At 38.0% G+C, this 14854-nt stretch overlaps 1 protein-coding gene across 2 annotated transcripts in view; it reads left to right on the forward strand.

The window, feature by feature from the left end:
- RANBP3L (RAN binding protein 3 like) overlaps positions 1-14854 on the forward strand; it is a 71782-nt gene that overhangs the window by 16648 nt on the left and 40280 nt on the right. The window contains exons 3-6 of one of the 2 annotated variants that reach the window (XM_020995926.2): positions 6505-6563; positions 7171-7207; positions 7742-7813; positions 8294-8368. In XM_020995926.2, the coding sequence (XP_020851585.1) occupies positions 6505-6563; positions 7171-7207; positions 7742-7813; positions 8294-8368 (243 nt within the window). The remainder of the gene's footprint in view (positions 1-6504; positions 6564-7170; positions 7208-7741; positions 7814-8293; positions 8369-14854) is intronic. The other variant, XM_020995930.2, reaches the window with a different exon arrangement.

A 14854-nucleotide genomic window follows, 5' to 3' on the forward strand; every position in this document is an offset into this window, starting at 1 on the left:
ATGGACCACAGCACACGAGGCCCTTCTATCCTCCACCATCTCTTGAAGCCTGTCCAAGTTTGTGTTTTTTGTTTCCATGACACTATCCATCCATCTCATCTCTGTTGTCCTTGTCCTTTTGCCTTCAATCTTTTCCAATAAGTCCCATCTTCTCATTATGTGACCAAAGTATTTAAGCTTCAGCTTCAGTATTTCACCTTCCAGTAAATAATCTGAATTAATTTCTTTAAGTATTGACTGATTTGATCACCTTGCTATCCAAGGGACTCTCAAAAGTCTTCTCATATGTGTGTATATATTTGTATTATATATATGTATATATATATATGTGTGTATATATATGTATATGTGTGTATGTATTTTTCTATGTACATATATGTAAGAAATCAAGAAAAGGATGGAAGATTATAATTGAATTGAAGAAATAAAAATCAAAGGTTCAATTCAGCAAGCATGTATAGAGTGCCAATTATATATATACATACATATGAATTATATATATATATGGAGAGAGAGAGGAGAGAGGGAGAGTGTGAGAAAGAGTGTGTGTGTGTGTGTGTGTGTGTGTGTGTGTGTGTGAGTGTGTGAGAGTGAGACTGGCACTATGACATGGGCTTCCTGATCTCAAAGAATTTATTTCCCTTAAAGGTATGGGGAGGGTTTGATGGCAATTAGATTGCACAATGACAGAGTGCTGGACCTAGAGTTTGGATGACCTGAGTTCAAATACAACCTCAGACACTTACAAACTGCATCACCCTAGGGAAGTTTCTTAATTTCTGTCTGCCTCAGTTTCCTCATCAGTAAAATGAGGATGACACTAATAGCACCCACCTCCCCAGGTTATAAGGATAAAATAAGATAATTTTTGTAAAGCATTTTGCAAACTTTCAAGTGCTACATGCATGTTGGCTCTTACTATTATGTATTGCTTCACTAATAATTTTGTACATTATATAAAAACTTAAAATAGACATTTTAAAAGGAAAAGATAAAGGAGATAGATCTTGAGATTTCATTCATAGAAGATAATTCCAGGTCAGAGAGTTCCTTTTACCAATGCAGATAGGTATTTTCTCTGCAATTTATAGTCTTAGCAAGTTGCCTAGAGGACTATAAGTTTAAATGACTTGCCCAGGGTCACACAGCCAATATGGGTGAGGGGCAAAATTGGAAAAGAGAGCCACTGGAGTTATTTGTGTAAGGGAGGGACATAGTCTGACTTGCAACTTAGGAAAATCGTTTCAGCAACTATATGGAGGATGGATTGGAAAAAGAAGACCCATGAGTCAGGAAGACCAATAAGGAGGCTTTTTTTAATAGTCTAGGCCAGAGATTTGAACACTAGAGTGGGGATTGTGTGAACACAGAAGGGGAGATACTAGAGATATTACAGAGCTAAAGATGACAAGTTTTTGGCAACTAATTGAATATGTGAAATAAGAGACAGTGAAAGCTGAGAATGATAATGAGATTATGAACCTGGGTGACTAGAAGAATGGTGATACCCTCAACCATAGTAACAGTAGCAGCAGCAGCAGCTGCTAGCAATTATGTAACACCCATTATGTGCCAGGCACTGATCTAAGCATTTTTTTAAAAAGGGAAGTGGAGAAAGATAATGTAATGAGATTTGTGATAGGAAGATTTTCCCCAATGAAAACTGTATAGATACTGCTAATGGGCCCTATATAGGTTAGATTATGACTGCCTGAGAATTAGATGACTGGCTCAAAAAGTTGGGACCTTGCATGGTGAAAGAAGCAGCTCAATACCAGGAATGGTGCCCAAGAAGGGAAGGTGTGGTTTTTAGCCAGGGAATTTGGATTTGTTAAGCACCTACTATGTGCCAGGCACTGTGCTAAGCACTAAAGTCATAAAGAGAAGCAAAAGACAGTCCTTGCTTTCAATAAGCTCATAGCCTAATGGGAAAAACAACAGGTAAACAACTGTGAACAGAAAAGATAAAGGATAAGAAGATAATCTCTAGAGGGAAGATACTAGTATGAAAGAGGTCAGGAAAAGTTTCTTGTAGAAAGTGGGATTTTAGCTGATAGTTGAAGGACGCCAGGAGACAGAGGGTAGGAGGAAGAGTATTCTAGGCATGGGTGACAGTCAGTGAACACGCAAAGTGGGGAGGTGTCCTGTGTGAGAAATAGTGAGGAAATCAGGGTCTTTGGGTCCCAGACCGTACAGGAGAAAAAGAAGAGTTAAGTATAAGAAAACTAAAGAGGTAGGAGGGACCAGATTGCAAAGAGCTTTGAATGCCAACAGAAGATTTCTATTTGATGCAGAAGTTGTGTTGGAGACAAGCCTTATTATTGACTATCATGGGGAGATTGGGATGTACCCCACCTTGTTCTGGTTAAGCCCAGACCCCTTAGTGTCTGGCCAATGCCTTTAGAACAAGGAGCTCTTATCCCCCTGTTCTAAATGGTTCAGAGTCAATCAATGAATAAGTAATTATTGAACGTTTAGTCTTAAACTCACCACATTGTCTGGAGATGAAAGACAATGAAAGAGAGATGCCCTCAGGAAGTTTACATGAACACCTTCCTGATGTCATAGTCCTCTGAGAACAAGGAGAAACAACAATAAGCCGTAGTGACCAGAAGACAGCAGATAAATGAAGGTTAATTTAGTCTTGTCAGACCGAAATGGTCCTAAAAGGTCTTCTAGGAAGAGGTGGGATTTGAGAAACCCCTTGGACAGATTTTTTAACTAATACAAACTTAGTTTAATCCAGCTCCTGGCCTTATCCAATGGCCATGGCCACACCTACTTTTGCTGTGACTTACGTTTAGTTTTAACACTATGGACCTAGTTGAATTCCTGATTTTGGATTCTTGATTAGGCATAAAAAAGGCTAGGCCAGGGGTGGGGAACCTGCGGCTTCAAGGCCACATGTGGCCTTCTAGGTCCTTGGGTGTAGCCTTTTGACCCAAACTCGGTCCCCAGGGTACACTCTCCTCTATACTGCTTTAGTCCCTGGGGAAAGTGGGCTCAGAGTTAGCCCAGTTTCTGCATTGCACAGCCTCTCGCTGCCCCCCCTCAAGTTCACTTCCAAATGCAGCATGTCCAAAGGATGAATGATTCTGCTTTTGTGCTACTTTGGGGCTAGGTCAAGCAAGTCACTTGGGGCTCTAGCTTCCAGACTCTGGTAGCTCATGAAGTCATAGCCGTCTCCAATCTCCTTCACCTAAAACAAGATTGAACAAACACAAAGAGCGAAAGAGCAAACAGGCCTATTTCGTGGGGTGTATGTCAGCCTCAGATGGAAAGTGCCCAGAGCCTATCCCCTTACATAATTGCTCTCTCAACCAAACTGCAGCTGGCCAGGACAGAGACCAACTGAGGGGAAGATCCTAGTTAACTAGTGCTTTTTGCACGTACCCCGATCAATAGTTTGTTGCCTTACCATGTGGATAACAGACCAGAACCAGTTAGAGAATGCCTGTATATGCCCCAAATTGAGAAGCCAGGAGCTTCCATTTCCTGTCATCATGTCTTACAAGAGCCCCAGTGTCTTCCATATATGGAATTATATTAGTCCCTTCTCATCTTTCCTCATAAAGAAGGGGAGGGGGAAGGAAGTCTGAGAAATAAAGGAGCTTAGATATTTACTTCTGAATTGATTTCTTTTGATCACTCTAAAAGACCACTAAATAGTTTCAGATGGTGATGAGAATTGGTATTCAACATATAGACTAAGTTAAAGATTATACTTTCTGGGGTATATTTACTCCTTTGCTACCTAAGGATGTAGCACCTCAATGGGGCCACAGGCAGGCTTTAACACCAAACTCCCTTAAGCATCCCCTTCTTTCACTATGAAGGACCCCAGAAGTAGTTTATCCCTTTGCTTCTCTAAAACAATCATCTCTTCCATGGTTTTACTGAACAAGTGAGAACATCTGATAGTAGAACTCCCTTAAGGAGTTGCCTGATATTGGAATGCCAGAAATTATATGGGAGTCATCTATTGGCTCAAAATAATAATTTCACTCAGCATGTGTACATATACTCATGTACAAAGACAAGAAGGTTCATGTTCTAAATCCCTATTAGCTGATCATGGAGCCATGACAAATTCACTTGACATAATCCTCCTCTCAGACTAGGTTTTTGCTAGAAATAAATATTATAGTTACTTCAGAGAAGTATAAGATGAGCTCTGTTCCTAATATTTAAAGGCCCTCAAGCTGTTATGTTTTCAAAAGTTTCTTCCTACAAGCAAAAAAAAACCCAACCAAAAACCTACCCACAATTATAAATTAGATTTTAAATATGACACTGAAATATAAAATTGATTTATTACATGAGAGAGGAAATTATCAACAGCCTTAGGAAAAAAATCCTCCTATTTGCTGTAAAATCAATATTTTTGATATTATAAGTAGACATTTCTTTCAAAGTTTTCATTGTGGTCTTTGACTTAACTCTGTATTAATTCCAGCCATGCTATTTGATCTGTTTGAAGCATTCATTAATTTCTTATTGACTCTTTGACCATTTTGGAACATCCTTTATGTTTCCCAACTAGTCTAGGCTATCAAAGTTAAGAAGCTATTGATAGGCCCCAATGTGATCTCCACTATCCTCTCTCTAAAACGTGTCTCCCAAAACAGTGATGATCACCATTAGAGTACACTGGTCTTTAACAAACTCTGGAAACATCCAGCACATAGCTGGGTGATCACCAGACTGAGAGTTTTCCAATATTTGCAAAGAAAAAAGACATGTGGTGGTGAGAAAGAAAGATGGAAATAGTGTAAGACAAAAAAGAAAGGAAAATGGAGCCAAGAACAAGAAAAAGAAAAACAAGAAGAAAGAGGAGAAAATCTTGAGGGACTATGACATTACCCCACCCCAAAGCATTCTCAGCCACAGTTTTTAGTTTTCTACTGGCTACCTCCACCCAGGAAAATAAAAGGGGATAGAGTGTTAAACACTACAGCAGGGGTTCTTACCTTGTTTTTTTCTTTCATGGACCCCTTTGGTAGTCTAGTGAATCCTATGGACTCTTCAGAATAATGTTTTTAAATGCATAAAATAAAATACCCAGGATTACAAAGGAAACCACTTATGTGGAAAGTTATCAAAATATAAAAAAAAAATTTAGAGAGATCTCCTCCCAGGTTAAGAACCTGTGCACTAGAAGGGTGAAGGAGAACCAGTAGAATATTTAGAACCAGTGGACCCAGGCTCTGATTCAGGCTGTGTCACTTACTGTGTGTGCAATCTTGAGCAAATTATTTACCTTCTCTGGGACTTAGTTTCCTGGATAACCTCCTCCCTTATAGTTCTAAATCTATGCTGAAAGAAAAAATGAGACATAAGGAAAAGGAAAGAAGATTGAAGAAAGAAGAGAAACAAAGGCAGAGAAATGAGACATTGTGGGGAGGAAATGGAGGGAGGAGAAAATGCCAGGCCTATAGCCAGTGCAGATTATTCCAGTCCTGGCAGCAATTAGAGGTGACCCATTTGGCAACAAGGGTACCTCTGCAGGAGTAGTCACTCAGTTCCACTTCAGCCAACACCTCATCTTGTGCAGCTCTGCCTGAGGCTGAACTTGCCTGGTTCCATCCAGTCCAGGAGAACGGGGTGACTGTCTTTTCCCCTGTCTGGTCAGCTTGGGCAGGGCTGCCTTGCCCAGGGCCCTTGGGGTTATGCCAAACTGGTGCCTCCAGGCTGGAACTAGAAGCTCCTGTGCCACCACCCCTCCTGCTGGGTTCTTGCTTTAGCTCCAGCTTGGGCATGCACTCCCTCCTCCAGATCCCTCCTTTTTCCTGCCTGGCTGGAGGACAGGATCATGAACACACTCTCAGCTTCTACAAATCCCCTGAAACTCCAGCCGGCCCCTGGGGTTCACATTTCCCAGATGCATTTAAATGAAATTCCCATTAACTGTCCCAGGAGTGACTAGGTTTGATCAGGAGTGGCTTCCCAAATAATACATGAGGGGAAACTGTCTAATATATAAAAGCAATCAAATGAAAAAATGTATTGTCAATTAATGGGGAGTGGGATGTAGAGAAGGTCTGAGACTTTGTACACAGCATGTTGCCTTGTCAATAAAATTGTGAAGGAATAGTAATAGATCCTCTTTTTATATTTTACCCCCACTTTGGACCTTTTACCACACTGTGAGGAGGAGGATAGTACAAATATTATTAGTAGCCCCTTTTACACTTGTGGAAATGGAGGCTAAGAGGTCCTATGTGACTTGATTACACAAGTAGCTTTATGATCATTAGCAAAACAGGGAGCAAACACTTGGGTTCCATTGCTGACTCTGTCACTAATTACACAGATGACAAGGCAAGTCATTGTATCTCTCTAAACCTTAGTTTTACTCATCTTCTGCTCTAACATTACACAATTCTGGAGGTCTTTTTCGAGAGGAGAGAAAATAGATTTCTATGCAAATATTTCTTTAAATGTTTTCAGTTAAGAGGAGTTTGGACTTTGCATAATTTTTAAAATATTCTTTTTATTTTCCAGAAAAAAATGTTATTGCTCAGCCAGTATTTGTTTTTGAAAACAGAGATCAGGCTTTTAAGGTAAATTCTTGATAAAATATTTTCCTTCTTTCTCCCTCTTCTCTCTCCTTCTTTTTCTTCTCTTTCAACTTCCCCCTTCCTTCTCTGCTGGTGTATTTCCCTACCAAAGAAATCTGCTTAAGAAACTCTTGCTAAGAGGTACTACTTACTTCTAGATTTGTTCTTCACATCTCCAGTACTGTCCTTTAAACTGAAATAACAGATCCTTAGATACATCTCAGTGATTTCAAATGGTGCTTAATGTTATCATCTTTCTGAATATCACATTCATATCATCTACTTTGAGAAACACTATTATTAACAAGGAATGATCCTATTTTGCTATTGTTGTTTGGTTGTTCTTTGGGGGGGAGGGGAGGTCCTTCTTTGGATAATTAATCTGGGAGGCATGAAACCTGGACACAAACTCCTAACCTTGTAGACTGTCACTCAGGTAACTGGGGTGGGGGGAGGGGGGAGGAAGAGAGAAAAGAGCTGCTTTGTCTTAATCGTTTACTTTAAACTGTATGTACCTGTTTGGGGGGATTCTCCTATGTAGTGAAAAGATTCACATCTGAAGCAGAAAAAGCAAAATCCAGACCTTACAGGCATCTTTGTTTCTTTCCAGAGACCAGCTGAAGACACTATTGACAAAGTAGAACATGGTAATAAGTTATTTCCTGAACTTCTAAAATAATCTCAATATAAAAGGAACAAATTTAATATGTTGGTGTACCTCTATTATATTAATAACAAATTGTTTCCTATTTATGAATTATGCATCTCTGGTACTGTCATTTGTGTTTAAAGTTGATATATTATTTTCCCTGTGCATTTGTACATGAAAAGATGGTGGATGTGAGACTGGCAACTTTATAATGCTACTCCCATACTGCCTTGTGAATGCACTGCCTGCAGAGATGTCTGTCCCCATTCCCCTCAGATTCATCATGTTGTTTTTTGATGAAGCTGAAACTATTTCACAATGAATATTCTGTAGCTATACTTGATGTGCCTGTAGTTTATAATGTCCCAGCTGTTGACATCAATGTTACACTGCTTAAAATTATACCTCAAATATCTTGAGCAACAGTACTGTTGAACTATGTTTATAAAACAGATGATGCTTGGTATCTAATCCATAATTTTATAAAGAAAGATTTCACTGAGTTTACTTCTTCACATTGCATTTGTCCCAGGACTCCCTGGCTCTTCAAGAAAGCGTGCCCGATCTTCATCTTTCACTTTCCACACAGCAGATACCAAGCAAGGTAGGGTCTTTACTTCTACTAGTGCACTTTCTTTCCAAACAGTGTTTTGGTTCTAATTGCTATCTTTTCTTTTTATGTCACGTTTCCTTATAAACTCATCCCTCTGCCTCCCTTTCTCAGGAAGCCTTGCTTCACAATCAAGCACAAAAAAGAGAAAATAGCTGTTCAGTAAAATTAACCAGTATATCAACTGAGTCTCACAGCATATGCAGTGTTCCACACTGATTGTCCCCCACCTCTTCCAGTTCACATTAAATGAGAAAAAGATAGAAAACTTCCAGTTAGAATAACTTCATTTAAAGTTGACCATTTAGTAACTGACATTTTATTCTAAGAATTTTATTAGCTACTGAGCTGTCAATAACTTCAAAAGAAGTATGTTGATTTTCTTGCTATATTTTCTTAACTGCTTGAAATATATTTTTCCCCTAAAAAAACCTCACAATATGCCAATTAATTTATTTTGAAATATCTTTTCAGAGTCAGCACCCTCCCAAAAACGAATGAGATCATCTTCCTTCACTATCCTTCCTACATTTCCCCCCTCCCAGCCAGGTAATAGCTTTTGAAGTTTCTAGCCCAAGAGTCTAACTGAATAGCAAGCATTGTTAAAAAATGTCTCTCGCGTCTTCATTTTCACCTAGTAATGTATTTTAAATATTTTTGTGACTTTACTTGTCAAATTAAGTAGAAGTCAAATGTCATACACAGTAGAGCTTTGTGAATCCAGACTGTACTAATTTAAACAAATTATACCATTTTCAACAAAAATCTACAATTTGTTAAGGATTTTTGTATTTATGCTGCAGTTTTATGTACTTTAAATGTATTTTACTTATTAGTACCCACTTGTTAATTGATAATGTGTGCACTACCCAACAATAATTAAACTTATGTAATTACTTATATAGTATACTTCAGTCTGGGATTTTTCACTTACTCAAACAGCACTCTTCCATTTATTCTGAATCAATGTTGAATTGTTTCATTAAAATAGTTTATCTGTGTTCCATATCCTTTCACACAGAGTTTCTGTCAAGCCTGGAATGCTTTCTCCTTTTAACCATCACCTATAGAGATCCCTAACTTCCTTCATGGTTCAGGCCCAGATACTTTTCCTGGTACCCCAAGTGTTAAACATTCTCATCCTACTTTCAATTACCTTGAATTTACTCATCCTTTTGTTTTTGTATCCACATCTGTTCCTGAGGATAACAGACACTTAATAAACGACTTTTTAATTGAGCCAGCACCAAACTGAAGCAGACTATTTGAAACATCCATCCCTCTCTCCCCCCACCAGTAAAATATTAGCCCTTTGAGTGTAGGGACCATTTCATTTTCTACTTCATGTCTCCAGGGACTAGCATAGTACCTTGTATATACTAGATGGCTAAAAATATTTAAAATACATCATTTATACTATTGAGATGTCACTGATTGTATTTAAATTATTACATGTAGACTCTGGCCTCTGAGGAAATGGATTCAAATTCCAGGTCTGGTGTTTTCCTAAGATCTAGTATTTTATTTAGGGACCTTGGGCAAGTTACTTAACCTCCAAGGCCTCAGTTTTCTCATCTGTAAAATGAGAGAGTTGGACTAAGCCTCTAAGGTCCCTTCTAGGTCCAAATCTATGATCTGAGAGTCAGGATCCTAAGATTTTATTACTGTCAAATAGTAATAGCAACTGTATTACTTATAAGATTTTTTTTATGTTTAGTCATTTTTTGGTGGCATCTGACTCTTTGTGATGCCATTTGGGGTTTTCTTGGCAAAGATACTAGAATGGCTTGCTGTTTCCTTCTCCAGCTCATTTTGCAGATGAAGAAACTGAGGCAAACAGGGTTAAGTGACTTACCCAGGGTCACATAGCTAAAGAGTCTGAGGCCAGATTTGAACTCACGAAGATGAGTTTTCTTGACACCAGGACCAGCACTTTATTCACCACTGTACCACCTAGCTTCCCTAATTAAAATATAGTCTGCTGTATATGATACACACTACAAAAACCAGCCTTACCAAATAAGAAAAAGCATGTGCCCTGTTTTAAAAATATGAATGAATCAACACTAGGAACTATAAATGTAGTAAAACAAATGAAAATCCCTATTCTTCGTGACCCTATTGGTGCTACTGATCACGAATAATATACTAGGTACCAATGAGACAGAATTTTGCCTACCTAAAGTGATATTAATCTAAGTAATAACTCAAAGTTTACAAAGTAATTCACGTCATCTCCTTTCATCCTTGTAACAACACTGTAATGTAAGTAGTACAAATATTATTTCCGTTTTACATACAGGGACACTGAAGCTCAAAGAGCGTAAATGATTTGCCCAGACTCATATCTAGTAAGTAAATATTAGAATGAAGATTTATGTAACAGGTTTTTCTTCATTCCAGGTCATATACCCTCTACAACCCTGTACTGCCTACTATGTGATTGGCAAGGTACAAACATTAGAAAAGGATACAACTAGTAGTCGTCATAGTACTAGTACTAGTATTACTGGTAATGGTACTAGCACTAGTAATAGTTTTTGTTGTTGTTGTTGTACTAAGAGAATTTTTAAGCTCTTGGGAGGAATGAACAACAGAAAGTGGGTATGCTCATATCTATATAGACTTGGTAATAAGAGCCATTTATCTAAACCTTAAATTGGAGGAACTAATACTGTCAAAGCAAACTGATAAACAATTCTCTTCCCACCCTCCATTTAAGTAAGCTTGCTTAAGCTTAGAGGACTCGGTTCATATTTTCTTCCATAATTCAAATCAATTCCATGTTTTTCCATTACTATTTGTGAAATGCCTACAGCAGGAATACTCAAGGTGTGGTCAGTAGACCCTTTCAGTGGGTCATCTAGATCAAAATTATTCTCATAATATTGAATATTATTTGACTATTAAAATCCTCCTCCCTCTTCCAACTCCATGTCTACGTGAGGATGGATTTTCTTTATATACTTCAACCAAAACAACATATCTAAACAAATTAAATCCAGAAGGAGATAGGAGAATGTTGTCTTCTATTAAGCCAGACATTAAACAGATTTGCGAAAATATGTAAAAGCTACTCTTCTCACTTATTTTTCATTAAAATATGTTATTTATGCTAACACATAATAAGCTTATTGTTATTTTAAATGAATTAATAAATATTTTAAAACTTTTATCAATTTTAATTTCTAATATGGTATCACTAGATATAACCCACATAAACAGAAGTTCTTTGGGGTCCTCACAAATTTTTAAGTACTTAATGAAGTCCTGAGGTCACAACTTTAAGAACCACTGGCCTACAGGGTGCTTGATATTGCTTGCATGTTTCACATGTGGAGCTCTATTGAAAATAACAGAAACAACCCACCTTATATATTTTTGAATAATTAAAGGGTTCTAATATTTTTAAAGTGTAGTAACAGAATCTGAAAGCCTCTGGAGTGCTAGATCCTCTGTAGCAGATTTATGGAAGGAAAGAAGGAGAGGGAGAGTACAAGCATCTATATAGTGCCTACTATGGGCCAGACACTATGTTAAGCACTTTATAAATATAATCTCATTTGTTCCTCACAATAACCCTGAGGGCCAGCTAGGTGGTGCAATTAATAGAGCACTAGTGTCAGAGTCAGGAGGACCTGAGTTCAAATCCAGCCTTAAACACATACTAGCTATGTGACCCTGGGCAAGTCATATAACCTTGATTGCCTAAAAACAAAACAAAACAACCCTGGGAGGTAGGTGCTAATGTTATGCCCGTTTTATAGTTGAGGAAATTAAGGTAAACAGAGATTGAGTGACTTACCCAAGGTCTCACAACTAGTAAGAGTCTAAAGTGGGATTTAAACTTGAGTCTTCTGACTCCAGCATTCTACTGTACCACCAAGAACTGAAAAACATGAGAAGGTCTGCATGCATTTTGCACTAGTGGAAAGAGTCCATCTTTTAACATCTCTTAAAACCACCTGATATAGTAGATATCACCACTAGTCTTGGAGTTGGGAAATCTGGTCCCAAACTGAGTCTCTGACACTTAGCAGCTGTGTGAACAGGAATAAGTCATTTAACCTGTTCAATCTTCAGTTTCTCAATTCCTTATCTGTAAAATAGGGATCATACTTGCATGTACATCACAGAGTTATTGTGGAGATCCAGTGAGATAATATGTGCAAAGCACTTTGTAAATCTTAAAAATATTATGTAAATGACAGTTATTGTTACTATTAAGCAAACAAATAAATATTTACCTGTTATGTGCAAGGTACTATGCTTGGTGGTGGAAATACAAAGACTAAAATCAAATTTAATCCCTGCCCTCAAGGAGCTTACATTCATTTGGAGAAACTGTATATATGTGTGTGTACAGAATATATACAAAATGATTTTTAAGGGAGGTGGCTGCACTAACAAGTGAAAGGACTCAGGACAGGCCTAATGTAGGAGGTTGTATTTGAACTGAATTTTAGAGGAAAAGTAGGGATTCAAAACTCAGTATTCTCCCCCCCCAAAAAAAACAACCTCACCCCTCTTCCTAATTTTCTTATTTTGGTTGAGGGTGCAACCATTCTTTTAGTTACCCAGATTCACAACCTCAGAGTCATCATCAGCTCCTCATTCTTCTTCACCCTACATACCTAACCAGTTGACAAACCCCTACATCTTTCCCATCTGTCCCCTTTTCTCTACCCAGTCACCCACCCTAATCCATTATTACCTCATCCAGACTACTGAAATAGCCTTCTAATTGGTTTCTGTGACTCGTGTTTTTTCCCCTCTCTAATCCATGTTCCACATAACATGAGTTCTATTTGTTATCAATGAGATTGTAGATTCATCAAAGTATTGTCAGTCAATCAATTAGCATGTATTAAGTACCTACTATGAGCCTGGCTCTCTGGATACTAAGAAAGAAAAAAGACAGTCCCTGATCTTAAGGAGCTCACTGTCCAATAGAGGAGACATTATGAAACACCAATGTATAAACAAGCTATATGTAGGATAAAATGGATAATCAGTCAGGGGAAGGCACTGATATTGGAAGGGATCAGGAAAGATTTCTTATAGAAGGTAGGATTTTGACTGAGACTTGAAGGAAACTGGGGAAGAAGACAGGAGGCAGAGAGAAGGGAGAGTATTCCAGGCCTGAAGAATTGCCAGTATATGATAACATAAAAAGAAACATCAATTCGTGTGGATTAATTCATCATTCACTTAACAGTGCAGCATAAATGGTCTTGCTGTTTACAATGTTAGAGACTTAGTTGTCCATTCACACCAGACACCCCTCATAATCAAGGATTTTCCTTAGCATACTATTTCTTCTCTCTCCTCTCCCCTAGAAGAGCCTGTATTCGCAATTATCCACCAACTTTCTAGCTTTATCTCACATGGTAACAAAGTGACAGAAACTAACCTAAGCAAAGTCAGCCCGCCTATTTGTTCTTTCAATGCCAATAGCGACATCTAGTGGTAAGTTTACCACAGGACAGCTAAACCCTCCCCAGAGTGTAGAAACTAGCAAGCAAATCATATTTTCACAGATAAAAAATGTTTTAAATAATCGATGTTAGAGAATGTTATGATGCCATTAAAATAATGGAATATGGATACTTTTATGAAGACTTATATAAAATAACGTGAAGAAAAGCAAGCAGAAACAGTATCTACAATGACTACTGTTAGCTAGAAAGAAAAAAGATGGAGATCAATAAGCACTTTGCTAAGTGATAAAAATATAAAAATAATCGAACCAAAAAGAAACAATCTGCTCTTAAGTAGTTTATCTTCTAAGGGGAAGAGGACATAAAATAAATGGAAATCTAAAAGGGTTACAAAGAAAGTGGCTAATTATACATATATAATATATGCATATAAACATATATGTACATATATGATATAACACACATATGTGTATATACAGATAGATATAGATATATCACATTGAGGCAGCTAGGTGGTATAGTAGACAGTGCCTGCCTGGAGTTAGGAAAACTCTTCTTCCTGAGTCAAATCTGGCTTCAGATACTTTACTAGCTGTGTTACCCTGGGAAAGTCACTTAACCCTGGTTGCTTCAGTTTCCTCATCTGTAAAATGAGCTGGAGAAGGAAATGGCAAACCACTCCAATATCTTTGCCAAGAAAACCCCAAATGGGGTTACCTAGAGTCAAATTCAACTGAAACTTGACTGAACAACAACAATATAATACATGGAGGTTTATAGAGTGTTTTACATACATACTCTCTTTTGTTCCTCCAATTTATGGTGGATACTTAAAAGCATTAGAAGCAATAGGTAGTGACATGGGTGGAGTATTGGATCTGGCCTCAGATACTCCTTGTGTAGCAGTGGAAAAGTTATTTAAATATTCCTGTCTCAGTTTCTTCATCTGTATAATGTGCATAATAATTGTACCTACCTCCAAGGGTTGTTGTGAGGATGAAATGAGATGACATTTGAAGCTTTGCAAACTTTAAAGCTCTGTATGAGTGGTATCTATTATTACCAGTCACTTTATATTACAGATGAAGAAGCTGAATTTCAGAGAATTTAAATAGTTACCCAGTTAAGTTTCAGAGGCAGATTCAAAGCTTGATATCCACTGAGTCCAGGTCTAGCGCTCTTTCCACCACACTAACCTGCCCAATATATTGCATGCGGAAATTCATTTTCAGGTCATAGTCTTACTTACAGTTCTAGACCTAGAGGCCTCCTTAGAGATCATAGTCCAATCTCATTCCTTGCCTCATAGCTGAGGAAATGAGGTTTAGAAAAGGGAAATGACACACAGCTCATCAGCGGCAGAGCTGTTTCCAACCCATCTTCTGACTCCAAATCCAGCGTTTTTACCCCTGGGGCTAAAAAATATAAGTAGCTGTGAATGTGTGTTTATTGGGGTGATGGTGTGGTTAAAGGTTAGGGCAGCTAGATGGTGAAGTGGATAGAGTCCTGGCCTTGGAGTCAGGAAGATTCATCTTCATGAGTTAAAATCTGGCCTCAGACATTTACTAGCTGTGTGACCCTGGGCAAGTCATTT

The sequence above is a fragment of the Phascolarctos cinereus genome, unplaced genomic scaffold (assembly GCF_003287225.1).
Source record: "Phascolarctos cinereus isolate Bilbo 61053 unplaced genomic scaffold, phaCin_HiC Scaffold_4;HRSCAF=312, whole genome shotgun sequence".
Lineage (NCBI taxonomy): Eukaryota > Metazoa > Chordata > Mammalia > Diprotodontia > Phascolarctidae > Phascolarctos > Phascolarctos cinereus.